The sequence below is a fragment of the Syngnathus typhle genome, linkage group LG13, assembly GCF_033458585.1.
Source record: "Syngnathus typhle isolate RoL2023-S1 ecotype Sweden linkage group LG13, RoL_Styp_1.0, whole genome shotgun sequence".
Lineage (NCBI taxonomy): Eukaryota > Metazoa > Chordata > Actinopteri > Syngnathiformes > Syngnathidae > Syngnathus > Syngnathus typhle.
Genome location: NC_083750.1, coordinates 7,963,046 through 7,987,735, shown reverse-complemented (window position 1 = coordinate 7,987,735; position 24,690 = coordinate 7,963,046). Strand labels below are relative to the sequence as shown.

The 24,690-nt window shown below is 42.4% G+C and overlaps 1 protein-coding gene across 1 annotated transcript; it reads right to left on the bottom strand.

Moving 5' to 3' along the window:
* Positions 1–193: 193 nt before the first annotated feature.
* sema6ba (sema domain, transmembrane domain (TM), and cytoplasmic domain, (semaphorin) 6Ba) lies at positions 194–23,895 on the bottom strand. The gene is made up of 17 exons (XM_061294491.1): positions 23,738–23,895; positions 13,223–13,346; positions 12,190–12,301; positions 11,563–11,623; positions 11,424–11,486; positions 9,088–9,186; positions 8,912–9,002; positions 8,613–8,732; positions 8,044–8,132; positions 7,729–7,946; positions 7,212–7,343; positions 6,988–7,137; positions 6,671–6,847; positions 6,336–6,476; positions 6,033–6,110; positions 5,850–5,911; positions 194–3,862 (listed from the first exon to the last, which is right to left on the bottom strand). Exons 2-17 carry the CDS (start codon positions 13,341–13,343, stop codon positions 2,877–2,879), a joined length of 2,700 nt encoding a protein of 899 aa, XP_061150475.1. The 5' UTR covers positions 13,344–13,346; positions 23,738–23,895; the 3' UTR covers positions 194–2,876.
* Between the last annotated feature and the right edge of the window lie 795 nt (positions 23,896–24,690).

Below are 24,690 nucleotides of genomic sequence, written 5' to 3'. Positions count from 1 at the left end.
GTAACAGCCCCAAATCTGCTGCCTCTCAGATAAAGTGTTTTGCCACTTACCTCGAATAATATAATTACTCTCATAATATTTCTTTGAATTATCAAAATGTACAAATAGAATAATAACTTGACAAGATATACACGTTACATATATGCTGTGCGCATTCAGCCCCAATTGCAACGTAATAGCAGTGAATGGTATATTTACATTTAATAGCAGTAATCCAAAGATTGGTGGTTATTATCACAGAAGTATTTTAACAACTGCAAAAACTCAGAAGGCAGGCAAATGGCTCAGTTCTGGCTGAGATCAGGCCCGCATCTATACTCTTAACAACAGGAAAGGGCTGAAGTCAGCATTCAGCCAAAGTCACTTAAATACTTTACATACATCTTATTCACAGCATTGGCACAGAAGAAAGAAAAAAAAAATTACAAATAAAACCCTTACACGTCAATTGCTCTTTGTCTTGGGAAAGCACTTTTTTGTCCCCAAAGCAAACAGTGTACTTACAAGGTGGTTATTTACATTATCTACAAATGATACAGCAGTTCTGAAATTGCAAAAAAAAAAAAAAAGGGTTCATTGTGCTTCTCTACTACTGCACAGCATAACGCCAATAAAATCATTTTCTCCCCCAGCTAGGATGTTAACAAATTGACTTCAAATCCTTCACTATGGCAGTTGACTAAAAAACCGGATGACAAATATGACACCAAAGGAGCTACGCCATAATCCCTCACAGCCTTTCAGTCCATTTACATTTCATTTGTGTCATGTTAATAGCACGAGTAATCATAAAGCACATTGACAAGTGTCTGTACACATATTTACAGTACAATTTTTGCTTTTGCATCGATGGTGCAAGCCCACATGTAACGGAAAAACATTCAGCATGTAAGGTCAAGGGCATATATCTCACGTAGCATACTGCAATAAGAACAATTTTAGTCAGTAGCACTGTTGACTAAAATGGTCATCATGGCACTTTAACACATTTTTTTTTTTTTTTTTTGTAAACAGGCATCTCTTGAGTAAGGGTCCGGTAAAATAAATCCAAATCTTGCGATTGAATCCAAACTGAATATTGTAGATTTTGTATTATGGGTGAACTGCATCTTGAGTGTACTTAAACAGGCAGGCAAGTATTTTCCAGTTTACATTCATAGTAATAATGACGTGACGTTTGTATTCAAGCTCTAACGAAACCTTAATATGTACACCATGTTATCGAGCTGACCCAAAAACAAAATCGACTTTAACGAAGCATTCTTACAGCTTTTGCTTACCTCGATTTCATCTCTTTTTTTTTTTTTTTTTGCACGGCAGCCGTTTCCATGCCGCTGATATAAATGCTGACTCTTTCATAGGACTCGACACTTTGATGGTAAAGAATTTATGGCTGCATTTGCTTGCTGGGGGCATTTCCATTACCCCTTTTGGCATTGGAGTTTCCATCACTGCCTCTGTAATTGTCACTTTGTTCTGCATCACGTCTACGAGACCTTGACCCTCAAGTGGGCTTTTCCAGGGAAATTCATTCCCATCAGAGTTGGACCGTGTTCAATAATGTGGCATAAATGCGATATGTGGGAAACGACAAGGCATTCCCGATCATATCAATTGCACTTTTGTCCTAGTCTGGTGTTCTGCTCAGTCCAATGCAAACCTTTCCAGACATCCTCCTGGAATTATCGGTCATTAAGTCGTACATGGAGCGCTGGGGGATGAAAAGAGCAATAGACGACTGAGATGCCGACAACATCATTACACAGAGCATGCGGCTGGCACGAATAGTGCTGACATTTCAGTCTTGCTCTCCTCTCCTCTCTCCAAAGAGTTATGATCCTGCATCGCTATGAGGCAGGGCGGCCTATTGGAACACGCATGCCGTATGCACTAAATAACAGCAGTCAGGGACTTAAATGTGGAAGTGCAGCCAAAGAGGAAGCAGATGCAGCTTCCCCTTGGGGCTTCCTGTTTATAGTCAATGAATAGTTTTTTGACTTCTGATGAGTCACCCAAAGCTTAATAACATGTTCATTAGGCAAGGTGTACATTTGCAGGTCATACCTACAAGTGGAGATGCCAATTCTCAACGCTAATAATCGAACGACAGCCCAAAATTGAGTTATATCTGCGTTTATCTCCGCTTTGGCAACTCCTTTGGGCACCGTTATTTGCCGCAATACAACATTTCATCTTTGATGAGTCATCATCTCAATGTAATCTGCCCAGGGCCTTCAGAATCACTGCTGGCCCATCTAACGAACACGATAAATGTCTTTCTTTCTTTAAACAATCAGATTGACCTATCCTCTGTCAAAGCCGAAACTTGTTATACACAAGTTTTGCAAACATTCATTCATTTCGTAATTAATATTTGTGTTGAAGCACTGTGGCATAGGCAAAGCCCTTCCCAATCCAAATTGTTCCCACAGAGTTGGAAATACAGTCCAAAATGTGTTCCAGGGAATAACTTAGAATGATGTCTGTCCCAAGACTTTTGTCCATTTCGTTTTATCATGAGGCAAATATTTTGTTGGTTTGCCTCCCTTGCATGCACAGCAGGCCTTTAAGTGCCTCCTTTCCTTGCTTGTGCCCTCTGCCTGCAGACTTGGAGAATGTTTGGCAGGCGAGGCAGCTCTGCAATGCAGACACAGCAACAACCTTCGTCCACCTGACCAATTAGTGCGAGCCAGCAAAAGATTGGCAGGCGCAGTAGCCAGTCGTAACAGAAGCCTCGCCTTGCTTAGGGAGAGGGGGGTTGCCTGACACAGAGGGCTTGAATGACAGTGAACAAGTGATGAGAGGGTGGAATTGTGGGGAGGGTCTCACGAGGCTCAAGACAAGTCTACGGAAAGGTGCCCATGTAGGCTCAGCAGTCACTGTCCAGCCTGAGTCCTGTCATTGCAGTTCTTCTTACTCATCAGATGGCTGAGGTCCATCAGCTCCCCTAGCTCCCCTCGCTCCAAAGCCCCCCTCAGGAGGGCTCTGGTGAGAGCCGGGGTGTGCTGTTGGGACATGTACGTCTGACCGCTGGGGGCAGGCAGTGAAGGAGGGGGCAAGGGGACGGGCACCATGGCGTGGCTACTGAGGATGTAGCCCTCCGGGGCCGGCCAGCGCAAAGGCAGAGGCTCGGCGCACTCGGCCGGCGCGCTGGGCGCCGAGACCACCCTCCGCCGCTCAGGCGAGTCCTGAGGCGTCATGGGGTACACGTATTCCCCCGCCGACTTCCTCAAGGGGGCTTTGGGCGTCCCCTTGCCTCCTTTCTCCTGCCTGCTCAAGCAGACGTAGTGCTGTCGGGGGGTGTCGCACCCCCGGCCCTCGCCTCCGTGTCGGCTGACTCCCCCCTGCTGGAACAGTCTGGTGGTCAGATAAACCGAGGGGGGTATTCGACAGGGGGAGCCTAGACCCACCGAGCCTCCTCCCAAGTAGGTCTGGCTGGTGTCCCACCCGCCGGAGTTGGAGTCAGACAGGCGCAGGCCTCTTCGTTTCTGCTGGGGCGTGTGCTCCGGGGTGGGGAGGAAACCGGGGTCCAGCTCTCCGGATTTGACCCAGCCGTTGGGCATGACAAAGAGGGTCTCCCCGCCTTGAGGGCAGGTGCGCTCTCCGCCTCCCTGCCGCGTCACGCTGAGCACAGAGCCTCCCATTCCGCCGGCGTTACTTAATAGGCCTCTTTCACGCCGCTGGATGGACGACTGAGTGGTGTTGCCATGGCGACGGTTGGTAGGTTTGTGGGCCATGATCCAGCAGACGGCGAGGCCGGAGAGCGCCGCCCCGATGGTGAACGCCGACACTGCAGATGCCACCAGCAGGTTGAGGGAGACCAGACTCTCGGGTTCGATGAGGAGACTCTGCTGCAGGATACCTAAAGAAGCAGAAACCATGACAAATTCAAAACAATATTTCCCAGGAATCCGCCCCCATTTTTTCATCCAAAACATTTATTGGAGATTTATGCCAGTTTTCTCTCGAATTTTGCGAGTCCCCACAAAAAACTGACTATAGATGGATGAGTCTGTAATATGCTCACGAGGAAACATTTTTCTTCTCATTTTGTAGCCGTTGAGCATTAATTTATCACAAAAATCAATGCCTCTACTCCAAAGTGCCGTTAGTTTTCATCGTGCAACTATTAGGAGACATGACGCAATAAAGTCTCTCCAGTGCGGCCTTGGGACTCTACAGGCCCCCAAAAAGTGTCAGTGAGACGCCTGCACTTGTCATCAAGGACGCCGATCAATGCAACTTCTCTCCACTCGTCATTCTTTCCATTATGGAGCTTCGATTCTCTCCATCCAACATAGCATGACTTCAGTGTTTCCACCCAGCTCTAATCACTCCCATCTGCAGCGACTGCAGCAAATGCTCGTCTGGAGCTCGGGAGTCACTGCGCTATCACTTTCACAGAGTGGGGGAAAATGCCGAAGCCCACGTATAAGATTGAAATGAAATAAATGCACTGAAAGCTTGACACAAGCTCCTTTAAACATTAAAGTTCTGACCTACCGACATTGCACATGCCCGTAACCCCGTGTAAAAAGCGAAAATTCTTAATCCTCTTTCGAAAGGGTTTTCTAGTTTCCCCTGAGTGAATGCCAGAGCAATGCTGGATAAAAGTCTTTCTCTCTCTCTCTGGCCTTGCTGCTGTTACAGTGACATGTGAGTCCCTCAACAGAAGTCAAAGCAGGCTCCTATTTTAAATTCAATCCCTCTTTCAGATTCAGGAAAGAAAGAGCAAAGGTTTTCATGCTGTCAGGCTTTGCATTGATGTTGCTTCTTTCGCAGTCTTGTGTTGACAGCTACATCTCTTTCACATCTTTCCTAATTAAACTGTCACACTGGGACAATTCCGACCCAAAGCAAGTCAGATTGAACTTTAAAAAAAAAAACAGTTGGACAATCAAATCTGGCAAAGACATTACAAACAACTGGTGTCAAGGTTGAATGGATCTTAAAGAGCAGGGAGGGAAATTTGTACAATACATGACAACGATTTGAATTTCAAAAACATTTCATGAATAGTTTCTCGCTGCACCCAAAACAAAGACAAAAGCAGTGGTTGGCTGCAATGAATGAGTGAGCCACTAGGTGGAGATTTCCATTTGCCAGCTTCATGCTGCCATGGACATCAAGCATCCAAAGACCCCCGCCTTGAGTGTGTTAATGGCCCGTTGCTGGGATACGTCAGCGCGTTCGCCATAATGAATATGGCAGATGTGCCCGTAAACCAATGCAAGTCAATGCTGACGATCAGAAAAGCCTTCTTTTCTGACATAACTTTTCCACTGCTTTTATTAAACCCTTTATCTGTGAAAAACAAAGTGTTAGCGGTTAGCTAACTAAAGAACAATGAAAGAAGTTCAAGGTAATTACCGTAATTTTCGGACTATAAATCGCACCGGAGTATAAATCGCACCAGCCATAAAATGCCCAAAAAAGTGAAAAAAAAACATATATATGTATATAAGTTGCTAAAGAACAATGAAAGAAGTTCAAGGTAATTACCATAAAATAATAAAAATAAAAATAAAATGCCCAAAAAAGTGGAAAAAAACATATATATGTATATAAGTTGCTCCTGAGTATAAATCGCCACCCCACCCAAACTATGAAAAAAACGCGACTTATAGTCCGAAGATTACGGTAAGCTAAATAGGAAAGACGTCTTAGTCCTAGGAATCCGCAGTAGTAATATGTACTGTGCATCTATTCGGGACAAAGTCCGACATTTTTACTCACAAAATAATGGCCAAAAAGAGTCAAAGGTCATTGTCATTGTTTTAATCCCCTGAGAGCTTGCTGAGTGCAAAACGGAAATGCAAAATGCAAGCAGTCATTTTGCTGCCACCTACCATCACAGTCTCCTAAATGGGATGTGGTGTTTCCATATTCCACATCTTGTTGAAAAGGAAGCCTGTAATCACATAGACATCACACATGAATGAGTCGAGTAATCTTCTGTACTTCACAAAATGGATGATAAAAATCCCTGCACCGTCCTGTTCAGAAAATGGATGGATGGATGTTGGTCTCACCTGGTTCCTGGTCGAAGGAAAGAGCAAGTGCTGCCTCTGGTCCAGCCACAGTATGGGTCCCTGGAGGCAAGGCAACTCCTGTGTACAAAGACATTATTAAAAATATAACAAAGGATTCAATTCCAAATAGGACCAAAACACAAGAGCTGCAAACACGGCTATAAAAATAACAATGTAGCAGTTAACCTGCTTGGCTATACGCTTCTGAAATGTCAAATATGACCCATTTTATTTAAAGGTCAAATTAGCTAAAGAAGCTTTGACAAAGCAAAAATAAAGAAATAACAAAATAGCTCTGCTTACTTCATGCAACGGGAGTACAGGTGGCAACGGGATGTGGGCAAACGGACCAGGCAGGACGGGAAGGCCAGTAGCAGGGTATGACTGGTGTGGTCCAATGTCAAAGACAAGAGCTGGCGAGCCTGAGGTGAATCCTCACCACATCTATGGAGCGAGGAGTTGAGAACATAAGACGTGGTGAATACAATAGTGCAGCAGGGAGTAGCAAGAACTTATTAAGAAGTGTTGAAGCCTCTGTTTCTAAAATAGAAGCGGTCAATGTGATGTGATGGAGCACAATGCTAGGAGGGCGTCATCGATCGGATAGCAAGGACAAAAATCTCTTTACTCCAACTCACCTCTCGGGGTTGAAACCTTCTACTTCCTCCAAGAACACACTGCTGTGAGACATTGAATCCCCATTGGGAATCATTAGAAACTTGAGAATCGTCCCTCGGGTCGAGCCCAGAAACAAAACCGTGCGATTCCTGTAGGGGCCGGCTTCAGTGTCCACCACCATAGCTGTCAGCTGGTACCTGCAATGACAAATCGACTGTGAGAACACATTTGCTCTAAGCGGCTCAATAAAATCTATTTTCTTCCCTCAGTGCCGCTTAAAGCTGAAATATTTCACGACTTGAAAGTTGTTTAACTAGAAAGCGTTCTGTCACAGTACCGGCCCATAGTCTTGACAACCCAGGGTCTGTGCCCCAGCAATGGGACTGTCTCATCCATCAACGGGTGGGTTTTCACAAAGTTTAAAACCTCATCTGGTAGCGTGGTGGAGGAACTAAATCGGGATCCTTGGACGGCACATCCTCCAGGTCTGGAAAAAGAAAGAACGAATGCAGGACGAATAGCTATTCACGTCCCGTAGCTCAACTTGTTGCATAAGCATACCTGGGTTTCGGGACGGCCTCTTCTGGCACCGGAGTCCAGATGGACTCTGGGGACTTCTGTTCCTTGAAGCGTCCCTCGAAGGCGTGTGCGAGCTGCTGCATGTCAAACACACACACTGCAGAACCGGGGATGCTGCCGGACACAGAGGAAGGAATTCACAAGTTGGGGGCTACACCTTTGGTACTAAAGTTTTTGGTGGACATTTACTCGACTGACTCCAACTCTTAGTAACTTCATATCATTTTATTGCTAGGATAAAAAAAGTAGTGATGGGAAAATGAAGCTTCAATGATGCTTCATGAACCAGTTGTTGTATTTTTGGACTCCTCTAGAGGGCACTCTGTTCAACATTGGGCTTTTCTTTGAACCAATGTTGCCATCTAGAGGAGTGACAACTGCTTCATGAAGCATTTTGAAGCTTCATTTTCCTTCCTTCTTCTTATGTTTCCTACATGCATAGTTATGGTTTTCTGTTGTCCGCGTTTCCGCCAATTTATATATTTGGGTGTCTTATTACCTGTTTGGGGGCGTGGAGAAAAGGCCCAAGATGACGTCACGCCCTTGCATGCGAATGATTCCGCTTGTGGCGTGGAGAAGGTTGAAATAGAAATGCGAGTCTCCCGGGACGGAACAATTGAGCCGAGCCTTAAGGAATGTTGTCCACTGTTTCTCGAGGACACGCTGAGAGCCGCCCAGGTCGGATTTGCACACACGAGCCACACGGGACACCATTACCTGGAACAACGTAGCACAGTACAGTCCAGTTGGGATATATTATAAGAAATTGAGAGATACTTTTAATAATGCAACCGAGAAGACAGGAAATAGAGACCTTTTCTAGATGGTGAAACTCCATGGCCATTTCTCTGAAGAAGAAATAAATGTGAGACCCCCACTCCATGGCGCTCACAAAGTAGGGCTCTACGTGGGAATATTAGCAGGAAAAGACAATGTGAGGCTATGGTATAAATGCAGTCAGTCACATCAGGGCATGCGGCCTCTTTGGGCGATCCGCTCATTGAATATTCAGGTTATGTTTAATTCATCATCATGGACAAAAGAATGGATATTAGTCATTATTTATTCATCCAAAGCTGCTGACTTGTTTTAACTGCTATATGAAACCAAGCTTGACTTGGCGTCATAACAAGTCCAGATTTCGCATTTGCTATGTTGAAGTGAAGGTCGGAGTTTCCAAATTCGACTAAATTTGTGCTCGATTTTTGTTGCAATTTAAAATTGGCTTTGACTCAATGAAGGTCGTTTGTACTATTCAGTGCTTATCAAAATATCTTGTCTGGTTCGTCTACATTTAAGCAAGGACAATGGAATGAGACACTTAGGAAAACGCTGTTTGCCGTGTCATGTTTACGTGACATTTCTTGAGTTTCAATGAGGTACCTCGGAACCATTTGGAGTCGTGTTTGACCGTGCGGAGGGCGGGGCTATCGCCGAGACTGCGGTAGATCACGGCGTCAATGGCCAGGAAGTCCGTCACGGTGCCAGTGAAAAGACTTCCATCTGAAAGCACGAGCAGAGAAAGATTAGCCAGACGAGAAAGAAGGAAGGTGATAGAGAGATAGCACAAGGTCGGGAAGATTAAAACCAAATGAGCAATTCAGCAAGAGGTGTGACTATAAATCATCTGTACACGTAAACATTGTCTTTGGAGCTTGTATGCTCAAAATTCCAAATAATACCTGCAAATAAAGCCACGTTGGCATGCCGTGGATCGTACGGGCAGCGCGCCATCCCGCTCACAGGTTCGCCCACCATTTCTAGAGTATCTCTCTGCAACAGGAGGACAGGAACATATCTTCAGAACACAAGCAGATAAACACACAAAGACCAGTTGACAGTTTTGATGGCTACTAACAGTGTAGTTTGCACACAGCGGGTTGAAGGCGTTTGTTCCGCACACAAACAGGCCTCCGTGCTGCTGGAGCAGAACCTTGACGAAATTACGACATTCTCCCTGCAGAAAAATACGATAGACAAAAGAATGCAGTCACAAGTTGAAGGGTTAGTTGGAAACTAACAAGAGTGGTGGGACGTACACATTTGATATCCCAATTTATGTGGTTTGGGGGTCGAGTTTCGGAGAAGGAACTAATCTTTAATTTGGGCTCAGTTAGACGAGGTCAAGGTATGACTGGTACGAAATGTTTTTTATCACCTGCCTCAAAGGTGATTGCCGTCCGTCTCAAGGGTGATTGCCGCCCTTGCGCATGAGATAAAATGTCGCTTGTGAAGATATATAAACTGTGTGTTGATACCTCACTCCCACAACCACTTTGCCGTGTTTATTTCCCCGACACTATATTTGATAATATTTATCTGGACTTTTTATATCTTATTTTGTCAAAATAGTTTGATGTGGGCGATAGGAAGGATTTGCCGCGAAAGGTTGTGACTTGCGCTAGCCTAAAATTACGCCATTTAAAAAAATCGAAATCTAGTGTGTGTAAGGTCTTTTTTGTTATGTTTGTTAATCAGATAAGAATATAATCAAGCCTATAAAAAATGTTTTGATAGCATAAAAGCCTGCGCCAACGCTAACTAGCGCTAGCTAGCTAGCAAATCTTAATGTTACAGTCGCAGCTGAAACAAAAGTGTTGCACATCGAACATAAAACACCAAAAAAATGAACGTAACCCAATTAAAAAACAAGACGGTTAACTCAGAGACGCCATTTTGAAATTTGAAAACAAATAACCCAATCTTAAAATCAACTCCAAAGTGCGCAGAAAACCAGTACAGGGAAGCCAGGAAAGTAGTTGTCACCTCCATCGAGAACAAATCTTAACAAGAATCCTGAGAGGAAATAACACTTTCAGCCACATTCTGTAACTGTCTTCAAAGTGGAGTGTTTTTGATGGAGGAGCCGAAATTAATGAGACTACTAGAGAATACGAAACCTGACACGTCTAAACTCTGTGATTTTACAACACTATTAAAAGACTTGAAAGAGCAGTGGAGCAAAATGAAACGTCCGACATGGTGTAGAATAAGAATAGCGTGTGCTCAAAGCAGCCTTTTAACACAGAGACGACAACGTTGCCACCTGTGCCAAGTCATGAGGAGAAAGAAGATGGATTAATGAGGATGATGAGGTAATTACAGTAAACCCAATGCATAGCCCTTATCAGCCTGAGAAGTGTTTCCAATATTTCCTTATCGAGCCGGGGTATATTATATCGCTCCACAATTGGCCAGAGAGTAGACGTAGAGTCAACAATTTCCTTGCGTAATATTTTTCTAATAACTACAACAAACAGCCTTCCAATAAGGAACCTCAGGATGCAATACCAAATCATTTCTTTGTTGCTTGCTTGCATTGACTGCTTGGGTGAAAAAGCCTCGCAGCTCATCGAATATCACACACAATGTCAACACAATCGTCCATTCTGAGCGTTATTTTTTTTATGTAATTTCTCAGAAGCGCCACTGTATATGACCCTTCCGTATTATTATTTTCTTTGATACAACTCCAACAAATGCAATCAATCACTCAAAAAGAATTTGCTTCTACATCTGACATCTTGACTTTTTGGGCTGGTATAATTTACTTCTTGTATCCTTTTTACCGATTGTTTGTTCATCCAGAAATAAACATCCTCCTCTGACCTAAACACTATCACAATATCTGACATTTACAACATAAATTGTAATTATTCGGCCATGAAATCGGGATTATTTGTTGTGAGATCTATCTCAGTCTCTTCTGTTGCCCAGTGTGTATAAATTAGATTTTTTTTATCCAATCAAATTTCAGATTCTGTGTTGCCAGATCTTTTTAATCTTTCCGAGCCCTTCAAAATCTGCACTCATTTTATTAATTTTTTTATACAATGATGGAGGGGAGACTCACGACTCGCCAATATCTCCAGCGCCATACCTCATCTTATTTCATTTTCTGTTTCATCCCTGAAGACATGTTACTCGTGCTATTCGGTCCTTTTTTGAGGCAATATGTCACAACCTGTTCTTACCATCTCATCTAATCTTCCGTCGTATAATTAATCATGTTCCCTTCCATTTGTCTCAGAGGTAACAAAAGGCTTTTCATTTAGTTCCGGTAGCAATTCATTGATTTTGGTTGGAATGAAGTGATGTGCTAATATGAATTCACAAGCAAAATAAATAAAGTAACATCTGTTGTGTGCGTCCACGCAGATGTTGCTGATACATGTCGGCGTCTCTCCACAATACCTCATGTTTCCCTTTCATTCGGCACACTCGAATGTCGTTTTTGTTGGATTCCCATGTTCGTTTCTGGCCCAAAAAAAAAAAGAGTGACAAATTAGCATGGAATCATGAATATTAACAACAATGACAAAACGACCATTACCTTGCTGTAGAACATCTCATCACCTGCCATGTTGTCCAGTTCCACTCGATATAAGTCATCTCTACAATCACACAACATAATTTACGTGTAAAGGCTTTGACACTTTTCTGTGCTTTTATTTTGAAGCTGGCCTAGTATGTTTGCCCTTTACAATGATGTTGAGTGTTTTTCATGAAGTACCCTAGAATGCTTTATACTGCGTTGGAGTCTCCATTTTGTTTTAATGAATGTTAAGTAAAGGCCCATTAAGCAATTGAAAAATAAAAACCTACCAAAACATACTAGCTCTTCCCATTTAGGGAAAACAACACAGATTTACTAATTAGCAAATTTAACGTCAAGGGCACAAACACATCAAATACTAAATACCAGGTTGCCATTGTAAATGAGAAAATGTTCTCAATTGACTTACCTGGTAAAACATTGAATTAAGAAAAAAAAATTTAAATGTTTTTTTTACAGATTTGTTTCAAAGTAAAAATGAAAGCTGACTTAAGTTGACACACACGTACATACTCATTCCGAATGAGGTGTCGACATCAGTGACAGCAAATGGAGGCATCAAATGAGAGATATGACTGTGAGCACATCAGTCACACACAGTTGGGGGCGGTTGCCATTGGTTACCTGGCTCCTATGTAGAGTGTTCGGTTAACTTGGAGAACCGTCTGAATGTGCAGCTCTTGTCTCTGTGCCGAACGGTGAGCTCTGCCCAAAAACACTGGATACCTCCTCACAACTGAAATGACCAAAGAATTTATTTTTATTTTTTTAAAGAGAGAAGTGACAATTAAAAAAAAGCTTTTGTTGTATTTGGTAAAATGTAATAAATAAATAAACGAATAAATAAATACATAAATAAAAAAAATACATAAATACATAAAATAATCAAAACTGAGGTTCCAATCACATCTTGTCAGTAATTTCCAAACTGCTAAGTCCTCTTTTAACTGTTGAACAGAGTACTTTCCCCTTTTAGAGAATATCCACTGAAAATAACTACTGCGGACCTCAAACAACCTCCCTAATGCTCGACTTATTACAACAATGATGCCATGATGCTTTTGTGTTAAAAAGCAGAGGCTATTGTGTACTAGAGCCCATAAATACATTTAAATGCTTTTTTTTTTCAGAGGCTGCTCTAATGGGCGCACTATTATATTGTAGTGAGGAAATATTAGTACTTCCATTCTCTTAATGAGAGAGTACGGATGAGGTGCTGAGAGGAAGTGGCTAAAAAAGAATGATCAAAAGTTTCAAAGAGCAAGACGGGGAGCGCTCGTCACCAGGAGACCGATTGGCAAAATGTCTCATTGTCCTTGGCTACAGGTCAGCGGGAAAGGACCAAGCGATCCATCTCCTTGGGTTCCCTCCCATTTTTCTTTCTAACCTGAGACACACAATCCATCCAAAATGTCTCTCACTTCCTTCATCTTTGCATCTTCCTTCAAACCCAAACAAATTCTATTTGCTTTCTCCTATTTTTCTTGCTTTTGCATCATGAGGGTGAGCTTTATACATCTAAATAGTCTGTGCCAGTGTATTTCTAATGCAGCCCCATCCAAGGCTGGGACCTTTGACCCCCCCCTGATTTCCACATTTATCATGGGGCCATACATCAATGCGACACACACAAACACGCACACGCAAGGACACATACCCTCCAGAGGGACGTAGCTGAGTGGACTGGGCTCCTCTGGGAATGAGCCATCAGCCAAATGAAGCAGCAGGAGAAAAAATGTGAGAAGAGGACCCACGGTTGCCATGGCAGCAGAATACATGCACTGTTAAAAAAAATGAGAGAGGAAAGTAAAAAAAAAAACATCATTATATTTCCAACAAACATGCCCTTGGAGGGATTTGTAAGTCAAGCCAAGTCAAATTTATTTATATATAATTTTGCGGTATTATAATTGTGCCGGTTAACTTCTCATCATGATACAACAAGCTCAAAATCTTAACAGATGACTCATGACGGCGCAATGGGGAGTCCCGTTTTAGCCACGCCTAAAAAATCAGTTATACTAAATTGATGAGTCTAAAGTGGCGGCCATTTTGCCACTTGCTGTCAACCAAGCGGGTGCGCTTGGTTGCGTGTGTGCCGCCAGGGTCAGAAGTGCAGCAGTGTGACTGCTGCCACCGAGCTGAAGTGTTTTCCATTGTCACTTTCTGGCGTAATAGAACTCTATTGTCAGAAATGTCAATCCATTGTCAGAGTGTTGAAATGGAAGAGGATTCTCACAGCCGTAAAACACCACCATGAGACAAAACAGTCACGGACTACGAAACCAGTTTAGGTGCTAATGTTCCTGATGGTCCTTCGACAGGAACATATGGAGGCTTTTTTGAGGGGGTAATCGGCCACAAAAGTGGATGTAACTTCCCTTTTATCAGTAGAAATAGCAGACACGAAGGGGAGATGATGTGTGTGTAGGATGGGCTGGTTCTTTTTCCGGAGTGCGCAACACATACACATATTCGCCACGTTTTGTGCACTTTGGCAGTTTTCAAACACACTTGAAATCCTTGGTAAGCCTCAATAATATTGTTTTTTTTGCAGAGGGTAAAGAATATATGCCTCGTTGTAGTGTCTACATGTGTTGCTCCATTGTTTGTGTTCCAATATTTGTTGCTTCATGTTTGTGTAATATTTTCAGATAAAGAAAGAATGTAACAAATAAAGGTATGTCAAATCAACCTTCCATCTTTCCCTCACATATTTCTTTTCAATTTGTCTCGCTTTTTCCATCACAAGCCTCCTCCTGCTGTTTTTGTAACCTTTCAAATTCTCTCGTCGTGTGATATAACTCGCCTAGTTTTCCGTAAAGGAACACCAGGTGACTGTTGCTATGGTGATGAGAATTGTTTTTTGTCAGATGAAAAATAAAAGTCCAGAAATAGGAGGTGCATTCACCTGCAGAGGTTGGAGACATGACAAGCTGTTTGAAGACTTCAGGGACGAGATGGGCGCTACACATTTAATCACACACTTATATACACACACACACACACACACACGCGCATACCCAGGCCCACGCTCCAGGGACAATTTCAACCTGGAGATTGCAGGTTTGACATCTCTAAACCTCGTCCACATCTGATCGAGCTGGCGAAGCCTGAGGGGAGGTGCGGGGTCTTTTCATCTGACTCCATCAGGATTCGCCGGTCTGGCACTATCATTTCATTACGGCCATTTTCATGGGCGGGATCCAAATTTGACGCAGAATCCCAAAATGAAATTCCGTTACGTCGAATGGATTGAGAGGACGGACGTGCGAAATTAAAAAGGAGTCAAATGAAGCGTGTGTTCCTCTGAGATTAGCCATCGTATGGTTATGGAGTAGCACTGTCACATCTGTTACAGCTTCTCTTCTCTTCTCTTCTTTCACACATGCAACCTACAAAAACATTCAGGCCATCATTGATGAAGCCTCCTCATTAGAATGCGTATTGACTGAGGTCATCGAACCAGAAGGTACACCATTAGATCTGGGTCAAGGCCAACAGCCCAGATCAGAAGCTGAAGGGAAGCACCAGGACAAAGGCTCTTAATCTTTAAGCACAGCATAATGCAGTTTGTTGGGGGGGAGCTTCTGGAAGGAGTCATGTTCATGTCTTCTGTTTATTAGTCATGAATGGGCTCACACATGATTTTGTGGTTGTTTCGCAAACCCCCTGAAATATCCTTGGCCACCCCCATGCCCCCCCGCCACCCCAAGGAAATAATCCTAGCTCCGCCAGTGCCGGAAGCAGAATCTGTTATAGTGAGCAACAGCTACTATTTGGGATCTTAGTAAATAAGGCCCCCTGTGTTTTGGCTTATTATATTTTGACTCAGAGCCGTTCTAAGGAAGAGACGGAAAGGCACTTAACAAACCTGCAGTGGGGGGTGGGGGGGGGGGGGATCATAAAACCAGCATCATAAAATCAAAACAGCCAAGCCAGCCGTTAGGAGGAAGTTCGTGTTGTGCAGTACGTGTCAGATCGTGTTGATATGATGGAATTAAACGACGTGACACTGCCACGGTTATCATGGCGTGCACACAGCTTGCCAGTGCAATTTCGCCTCATCAAGTAAACTATTAACAAATTCCCTGCTAATACCCGCATCATTAACCAATCAACAGGTTGTCGGAAACAGCGCCATCACCTGTTTACACCTCTCTCAGGTTTCGCCCATGCTTGGGACCAAACACGGTTATCACCATAACGAATCAAACAAGCGGGTAATTGCGTACGGAAAATTCCTAAATGTCCATCATTTTTAATTCAATGTGTCAACATGATAGATCTCGTATCTTCCTATAATCCCATCACGCGCTTGTCGAAGGTGCTCGTTTTTTTTTTTTTTTTTTGCACAAGGCTGCTGAACAAGATCAATATGTTTTCGTCCAGAGACGCTTCCTGTTGTAGGCACTATTTACTATCCATGATGATACATAAATCTGAGAAAGCTCAGCACTACCAACAAAACGCCAAAGGGATGCACCAATCACTGCTTTTTACTGTTGTTGTAAAATAAGCATTAACCGAGTCTAATCGGGCTCCCTACGCTAGTTAAATAGAACACTCGCAGACAATCACAAATATGTCCAGTTTTCATGACTGCGGATGCGGTGACTTTTAGGTTACATGTTTGATCTGGCTACTGTGCCTTGCGCCAGTATTTCCTGTCTTCTAATTTATCAATCAAATCAAAACTTATTGCAGCCGACGTCATTTCATTCACGTACATCCCAAATGTGTTTTCTTTGTTGCATTCAATCTCTACAGCCAAAAGCTCTCCCTTGCACTGTCTCTGGCGCTCTTGTACTGCAGCCACTTCACTCCTGCCTTTGTTACCGTAGCAACCGATAGCAAAGCTGCGTAGCGCTGTTGCGGGAGATGTAAAAGGAAAAGATGTTAGGTCCACGCGTACACAATGCATATCGAGGCCATACGCACACACCCTAATGCGTATGCACGCAAATGCCTTGATATGAGTGTTCATGTATGGGGATACAGACATGAGGTGGTGAGGGTCCCTACTTTCTCAGCAAGAAGGGGGATGGGCTGAGGGTCTTCACATTGTCGACACGTTATTTGACAACGGCGTATGTGAAAATGGTGCATGTGAAAAATAGCATAGTGTAAGAACTAAGTGTACTTATGATATGGCTTATTATATTTGTGGTAATGCTGAACCATTTATGCTTCTCGAGCTTAATGGAATTATTTTCATGCCAGTCACACAAGTGAACTAAAGTACCATCTGAATCATTTTTATCTAACTTGAAACAAACCCCATCCTAGAGGACACGAAGCAGGTTGAATCCCTGAATAAAGTAAAATGGCCTGAGGGTAGAAACACAGACATGGGCTAAACTGGGAGAAGTGGGTCACCTTCATAGAACTGTTAGCAAGATAGCTTCATTAAAGTACTTGCGGCAAGCTTTTACCGAACGTTAATATACAGTAGCCCACGGGAACATTTAAGTGCCACTCGTGAGAAAAAAAAAACATTTCTCATTCTGCTACTCAACCAAGAGGTGCATGCAAATGCTGCTCTTATAAATGACAAGTGTCGAGCTTTAAGATCCCAATTTTTTTTTTACAGTACTGCAGTGTACAGACTTTGCAGATATTTATTTTATTTTTATTTTTTTTTAATTTTATTTTTTATTTTCAATTGTTCATATTTTATTTTTTATTTTCTGAGTTCTGAGTCAGAACTGAATGTTATTGTGTGAATGTTGATGATTGTGTGTCAGAACGTCTGACACAGTTCCAGTATCGGATCCCATTGGGTTGTGCAAATACACCCGATGAAATGACCTGAAGGCATCGAAACTAATCTGTCAATTTCATATGCTTCATCGTCCTGTTGAGGCACTATCGAGCAATGTATTAGTACGAAATAGGATAGTCGCTTGTTGCATGCGTGAATGTATGACTGCATGGGCAGCGGGACATAATTATGGTTTCAAATATCTCCCCCGGAATGTGACAATGCCAGCAGCGCCCACGTCATGTCAAACCGGATAGTTTGAAGACAGGAAAGAGGACGCATGCATATTTATTTTTGTTCCTAGACCGAATCACATGCACTCATTTACAATTATAATAGAGAAGCCTGCACACAGACAAACTGACAGACGGACGGACAAATTGCACTCTCTCCAGCAATGGGAACACTGTGTCAAGTCTTTATCTTATCACCTTCGAAGGCGATATTCCCTAAAGTGGTTGCCTGTCTCCTCAGAGCAGCTCTAATCACACAGAAGAAAATCTGTCTTTTGCTGTTAAATATCCCAAAAAAATGCAATTCAATCTACCGGGGTCGTTTATATGCTAATGCAAAGGTTAACCCTGTGCAGGCCTTTGACGCAGCTGCAGGCTCGTCTGGTTTGTGTGTGGGTGATAAAAAAAAAAAAAAGTGAGGCAAAAGGAGAGCAAATTAGTGATAGTGAGTGAAAGAGATAAAAAAAAAAAAAGAGTTGGAAAGGAGAAGATGGGCGCTGTAAGAGAAGGAGGTAGAGATATTCCCAAAGGGTGGGTGCCGTAGGTAATTAAAAGAGGATGGACGAAGCTGGAGTCTAGCCAGCAAGAGCTCCGTCTCCCCTCAGACTTCTCCTCCAATCAGACCTTTCCGCCGAAAGCCAAATTGCTGCTAGCAGCAGCCACGCTGCAATCGTTGGCTGCAGTGAGTTAGCAGCTTATATATGACAATGGCCGTGTGTGAAAAAGAAAGGCACAGCTCAGAAAATGGAGGGATCGAGCAAGCAGAATCAAACCAGAAAAAAAGACAATAATAATAATGAATAATGAATAATAAATGGTATAAATAAATGAATGATAAAATAATAAAATGATAAAATGACTGAGCAAGCAGAATCAAACCAGACAAAAATACATGACTGAATAATAAATGGTATAAATAAATGAATGATAAAATAACAAAATGATAAAATAATAAAATGGTAAAATGATAAAATGATAAAATGATAAAATGATAAAATGATAAAATGATAAAATGATAAAATGATAAAATGATAAAATGATAAAATGATAGAATAATGAAATAATAAAATAATGAAATAGTAAATTGATAAAATAGTAAAATAATAAAATACAATATTAAATTAATAAATTAATTAAAAAAATAAAAAAATAAAATAAATGATCCTGAAAACGACACACGTACACACACAAACAAACACTAGTTTATGTCCATCCACGCTGCAGCAAGGGCAAATGTTACTAACTGGAGTTTGACCGCAGTAAGCGCATATACATTCACCGCACAGCCCGGAGCTGGAGGCCGGCACATGAGTATGCAGCGCACACACACGGTAAGCGCAGAGTCAGGCGCATGCACGCTCCAGCCATGTAGAACCACAATGAAGATACAATCATGTAACACAATAGGCTTCTTATTTCACTTTGTGCTCGGCATAGTAATCAAAATAAGATGGCTTCATTAGATTTGGATTTTCTATTTCTACCTTACTAGATGCTTCGCCTAATAAGAGCCATTAATATGGCAGCCATTATCGCCAGGGTGCCTTGTGCGTCATGTAAAATGAATCCCAGGCAGTGAGGTTGCTCATATTCCTGACATCTTGTTCTGTGTGGGCAGGGATCACAGATACGGGTAATTTTAGCTCTTTTGACAGAAGCCCGCTAAGAGGATCAGAGCTCACAATAGGTGGTCTTCACACACCACATAAAAAATCCCAAAATGCTTGTATTAGCCACCGCAAAATGCACGAGTAAAACCTCTCCTGGTGTCAAAGGTATAAATTCATGTTTAGCTTCACTCAGTTTCATGGAAAGCCATTATTAAAACAACCATTGGTTTGGAAGGGATGGATGGGATGAAGGCAAGCGATAGATTAGCCACAACAAAGCTTCAGTCAAGCTGTAAAAGCATCTCGAGTACAGCGAGGAAAGAGACAAAGGACTTGGAAGCGTTTTTATCTCCTTCTAAAAAGTCTTCCAAATGTCTCTGGCTAAGCTGCCGTAGCGAAAGCCTGCCTTGGCTGAGGCTCTTGCTGAATTTGTTAGAAAACAAAAGCATGAAAATACGGCAAGACTGAAAAGTAACACCATTTATTTTGTGCACAAAGCTAAGAAGAGAAAAGGTTGCTTATTGCTTGTTTTGATTTATCTGCGGCCGTCGATTGAGTTCACCAAAATTCAAGCCAAAAAGTCTCCTGTCATTTACAATTTTTGTGATCACAGGAGTTGACGGATTAGACGAGTTCTTTGTTTTCCAAGGCGAAGCAGCTGGAACATCGCGCCCAACTCACTTTCCATGCGTAAGAGGATCAGCTGCATGCAAAGAGGTGACACAAAACTAATTTTGTTGGCGTCTCACAACAGACAAAGCAAATAAAAATATCTTAAAATAACAGAGAAAAGCCATAGATAATAAAACCTGCTTCATGTTATGTCATGTTTTATCAATTTCATTTCCACCTGTTCTCATCAACCCTGCTCCTTGTGTCGACCAATCAGCTCCCTCTAACCACTCGAGTCTCGTTCTGTTGTGCCTCGTAGCCTCGTCACTTTGTCTGTATTCAAATCCCGGCTGTCTTTCAGTCTTTGTCACATTATTGCTGCTGCAAGTGACATTTCTAGTTTTAACTTTGGAATATTGATTTTAGGAACTTCATGTTTGCCTCCATCACTATGAAATGCATTATTTTGACCAAGTAATGAGGTTATTAATATAATGGTACACATTTTCTGGCTTAAACACACACACTCACCCCTCGTCCCCCTTTTCAGAAACCAAGTGACGGTTCTGTTGACTCCAATAAAATCTGCCAATGTGCAATTTCTGCAAGCACTCTGTGTCCCGCTAAGAGTAGAATACATCTTTTGTTCCTTTTGTCTGGATCCGGGAACAGTATTTGACAACCCTATTGAACTATTATCATCTTTACAAATGACTGTTCATTTTGGGGGCATTATCTCAGGCAAGTGTCTGTTTTTCACACAATACTAAAGAAGTTCTTATGATTGAATTCACTAACTGACAGCTCGTCTGTGCCAAGAATTTCATTGTTTAATATTGCAGTGTTAATCCAATAGGCAATTCATTATTTAGTAGAATAATTATTTAACATTGATGTATTAATCACAAAGTTCTCATACAATATGGAAGTGCTACTGTATAATAATAAACACTACAATTTGCACATGGTTGCCATGCAACCGGGAAATAACAGTATATGTTCAAAATAATGACTTGATAATTAAAAATATATTTGTGTCTTTTGGTTTTTCCACCACCGACCATTTCTTTTATAGATTATGATAAGCTAATTTCTGGATGATTGTTGTCCTTTCTGAGTGAATGAAGAATGGTGTCTATAAATCACATGACATTAATTTAAACTAATAAAAATGCTTCAAAGAGTGACCAGACTTTCCTTTAAGGCTTAAGGCTTCATCTCACATTTAAATTTTATTAAACAAATACTTATGCACTGCAAAAGACCTGTTCATTGCTGTTTGTGTGTGTCTGCATGCATAATGCACAAAGTTAAAGTGATAAATTGAAAAAAAAACAAGCCCAAGTGTTAAGCCCTAATGGCTTGTGCTGAGGATCCGTGTGCAGATATGCAACAAAAAAAAAAGGAGGCTGCACCTCAGGGGAAGAATCAATGAGGGCAGCAAGTCATAAAAGAAAGGATGCATGGCCGTTGTAAAGTATACGGGAGAGTCCCGCATTGAAAACAACTGCAGGGCGTTCTTATGTGGCTAATGCTCTGCCTCAATCCGCAAGGGTGTCGGCGGGGCTCAGGTGTAGGGATGAAAAGGAGCTGCTTAGAAATGACAATGGATGCACGATAGAGTGATGCAACACTTGACAAGTATTCAGTTCCCAAAGGTGGTGGAGGAGTGCGGATCATTCCAGCCACCAATGTTCCCGAGTTAACCCCCCCAAAGGAGTATGGCCGCCATTAGGATTCTTCTCTTCTATTGAAACATCTGCAAGAATGCCCTGAAAGGCCCCAAAAGGCCTAAAGGCATCACGCCTCATCACAGGGAAGGTTTTGCATGTGAGGGTTTATTTTGAATACCCGCCTTAGGGTGAGGCTTGAAAGCATGGCCCTCACAATTCTACAGAATGAACCCCAATCTCTGAGGAGCCTGTTGGAAGAAGTCAAGCAGCAGATGCTTGGCCAGCTGTGTTTGAATCTTTTACCCTGGGAGGTGTAGATTTCCACAGCCTTGTTAAGGCGTGAACGTTTTCTGTAGGAGCTCATCAACGATTGGATAAATGTGTCATTCTCGCATTTTTTATCAAGGACACGTGACGACAAATATAAATGGATCTCGTAAGGGAGTGAGACTTTAAATGTCTGAGGAGCTTTCTGACGACTCGATCCAACCGTGTAACAATAGTTAGCTTGAGGTTCAACAGCAGCTAATTCGAACCGCAACGAGTGGCAAATTCATCGTTCCTCTCAATTTGTTGCTTAAACTATCCACTTTACGACAACAACGGAGAAACTCTTAAATCTCTCGACTCAATATCTGGTCGGAACGTGGAAAACCAGAACACGAGCGCGCCTATGCTAATCTGCTACTGATTTAGCCTCTTTGCAGACAGCTATATTATGCTGCAATCCAATCTAATTTTTCCGTGCTTGAGATGCCCAGTTTGTGGCTTAGCGTGTGTGATTGAATAGGGTCCTATGTGATCAATAGAGCTCATTAAGCGTCCCCATGGACCCTCGAAAAGCTCCCTAAATTAGCTTATACGTGCATTCAGCTCTGCTTTATTACTTCAAATAGTTCCCACGAATAGTTGCCTCTACTTAGGAAATTGTTTTCACGGGGGTTCGGCGTATCTTTGCGATTTTATGTGCAACCTCGAGGCTTGGCTTTTTATGTATCATTTTCTGGTCAAATTTGATCACATCATTTTGTTCAATATTTTTTGGGATTAGATATTGTCATGTGGTTTTGGATCTAACTTTAAGAGTTGTTTGAACTTGAGTCTTGTTATTTAATGACTGCAGGCTGACCTTTGCACGCGTGTGGATTAACGGTGTTTTGTGTTATTATGTGTGCCGTGAGTCAGGACATCGCTCAACGGAGGCTGCACCTGTTGTTGTCCGAGCTTGCTGCAGTGTACTGGGGCTTAGCACCTGCTCACACAGCCGCTGTATGGCCGTCTGTGTGAGCGTCAACGCTAACAGGGGCACCATTCACACCCCGACTGACTGCTGTCTGCTGGTCCTTTCCCTCAAGGCTTGTTCACCCGCCGTTATCATCTCTCTCCATCGCTCCCGTCCCCGTCCTTTGTGACAGATTGCAATCTGACTTAATTACTCTCTCCTACGGCCACTCTGCGGTGCTGTCCATTCGTTTACCCTTATTAATTTGCTCTCTAACCTTTTGTTTTCACCTTTCAACTCGGAGGAGGAACATAAAGCGCAGCGGTGGGTGAATTCAATTGAGGTTGATGATGAAAGCTCCAAATAAATGATCGTATAGCTATAGTAAGTCATTTCAGTAAGAGCTAGGAGGCAATGAGGGAGTCATTTAATTTGTTTTGGACAAAGGATTTGCCCCCAATTTCACTATTCATTAGTTTTCTGCAGATTGTCATGGGCGTATAAAATTAATAACAACATTGCACTTTTTCACATCAGAACTTTTTAACATGCTTTTTTTTTCATAGCAGAAATATCACGATTTGCATTTCTAATCAATTGTCGTCTAGCATTAATATAATCAAATCTGACCTTTACTATTGTTACCAGGGAGCCATTAGCAAACACTAACTCACACACTATGAATATACCCCGGGGACCCTTCTAAGAGCAAAAGCCCATTATGATCCAAACGAGCAGAATTTCAATCTTTGTGCAGGAATTCTTGCACTGCAGCGTTTTAATACAAGTACATGAAACGTTCACACTCAGAGCTGTGCAACATGTTAAAGAAAAATGACTGATGCAGCAGTGCACAACATGCGAATTGAAATAGATTTTTTTTTTTTTAAACTTGGAGTAAACACAAAGAGCAGTTCAGACGATGTTCGCTCCAATCGCCAACCCACGGGGGCATAATGCAGCAGCGGTGTCGCACATAAAGAATGTACAGTACCTGCAGCTCACGCCATCCACGCACCACATTTGTGCCTCACATTCGCTCCGCTTGGCACACTCACCGCACCAGATGGGTCAGGTGGAGCAGGTGCCAGTCGCCCACTCGCCCTCTCTCCGTTCGCTTCCCTTGGATTCTGCGGAGAAAAGGTTGGATGGATGGTAAGGCTTTCTGGAGCCTCTATTAAAAGGAGAGAGAGAAAAAAGAAAAGCAGCTCATCGGCCGCACCTCACCTGTCTCTTCCCTCTTCTGTTGCTGCGCCTCGCCGCCGGAGCATCACCGTGTACCCAAATTAGTGACTCCAAAACGCCCAGTTTAAGTTTTTTTTGAAAAAAAAATCCTCCCACTGCAGAAAGTCTTTGCAATCAAATTACGATGATCACCTCTCTGCAGTCCGTGTTATTTCTCTCGCAGCCTGTGCCGAATTATCTGCAAAGGGACAGAGCTGCCACAGACACTTGCTTGGTCGTGCAGATGTATATTATATGAATTATATATACTATTATTCCTTTTTTAATTTACAATGGCGCGCTGAAATGTCCATTGCAGAGCAGGCACAGTGACACGAGCCCATAATTTACAGACCAAGACGAACACATACACGCGGTCCTGCAGTGGATCAATGATCAATAAAATAGCCCCCCCCATCTCTCTCTCTCTCTCTCTCTCTCTCTCTCTCTCTCTCTCTCTCTCTCTCTCTCTCTCTCTCTCTCTCTCTCTCTCTCTCTCTCTCTCTCTCTCTCTCTCTCTCTCTCTCTCTCTCTCTCTCATTGGTGAGTTTGTACGTGCGATTAATGACCAATTTGAGCAATTTTCCTTAAAAAGAAAATACATCTGGTCTTTCGTTGTACCGCTAATGTTATACAGTTTACATGTTTAAATATAGTTTAATAAATGTTCTAGATATAATAACTATAATTAATAGTAAAATATAGTATAGTATAATATGATAACGCGTTTTTGTCCATTGTTCACAGCAGCATTGCAATAAAGTTATTTTTCCAGATGGGCTCCACT

Coding starts and splice junctions, on each gene's coding strand:
- sema6ba (XM_061294491.1), bottom strand. CDS start 13,343: ATGTATTCTGCTGCCATGGCAACCGTGGGTCCTCTTCTCACATTTTTT. Junction 9,003..9,087: donor CGCTGTGTGCAAACTACACT/GTTAGTAGCCAT, acceptor CTCCTGTTGCAG/AGAGATACTCTAGAAATGGT. Junction 7,947..8,043: donor AGTTTCACCATCTAGAAAAG/GTCTCTATTTCC, acceptor ACGTTGTTCCAG/GTAATGGTGTCCCGTGTGGC.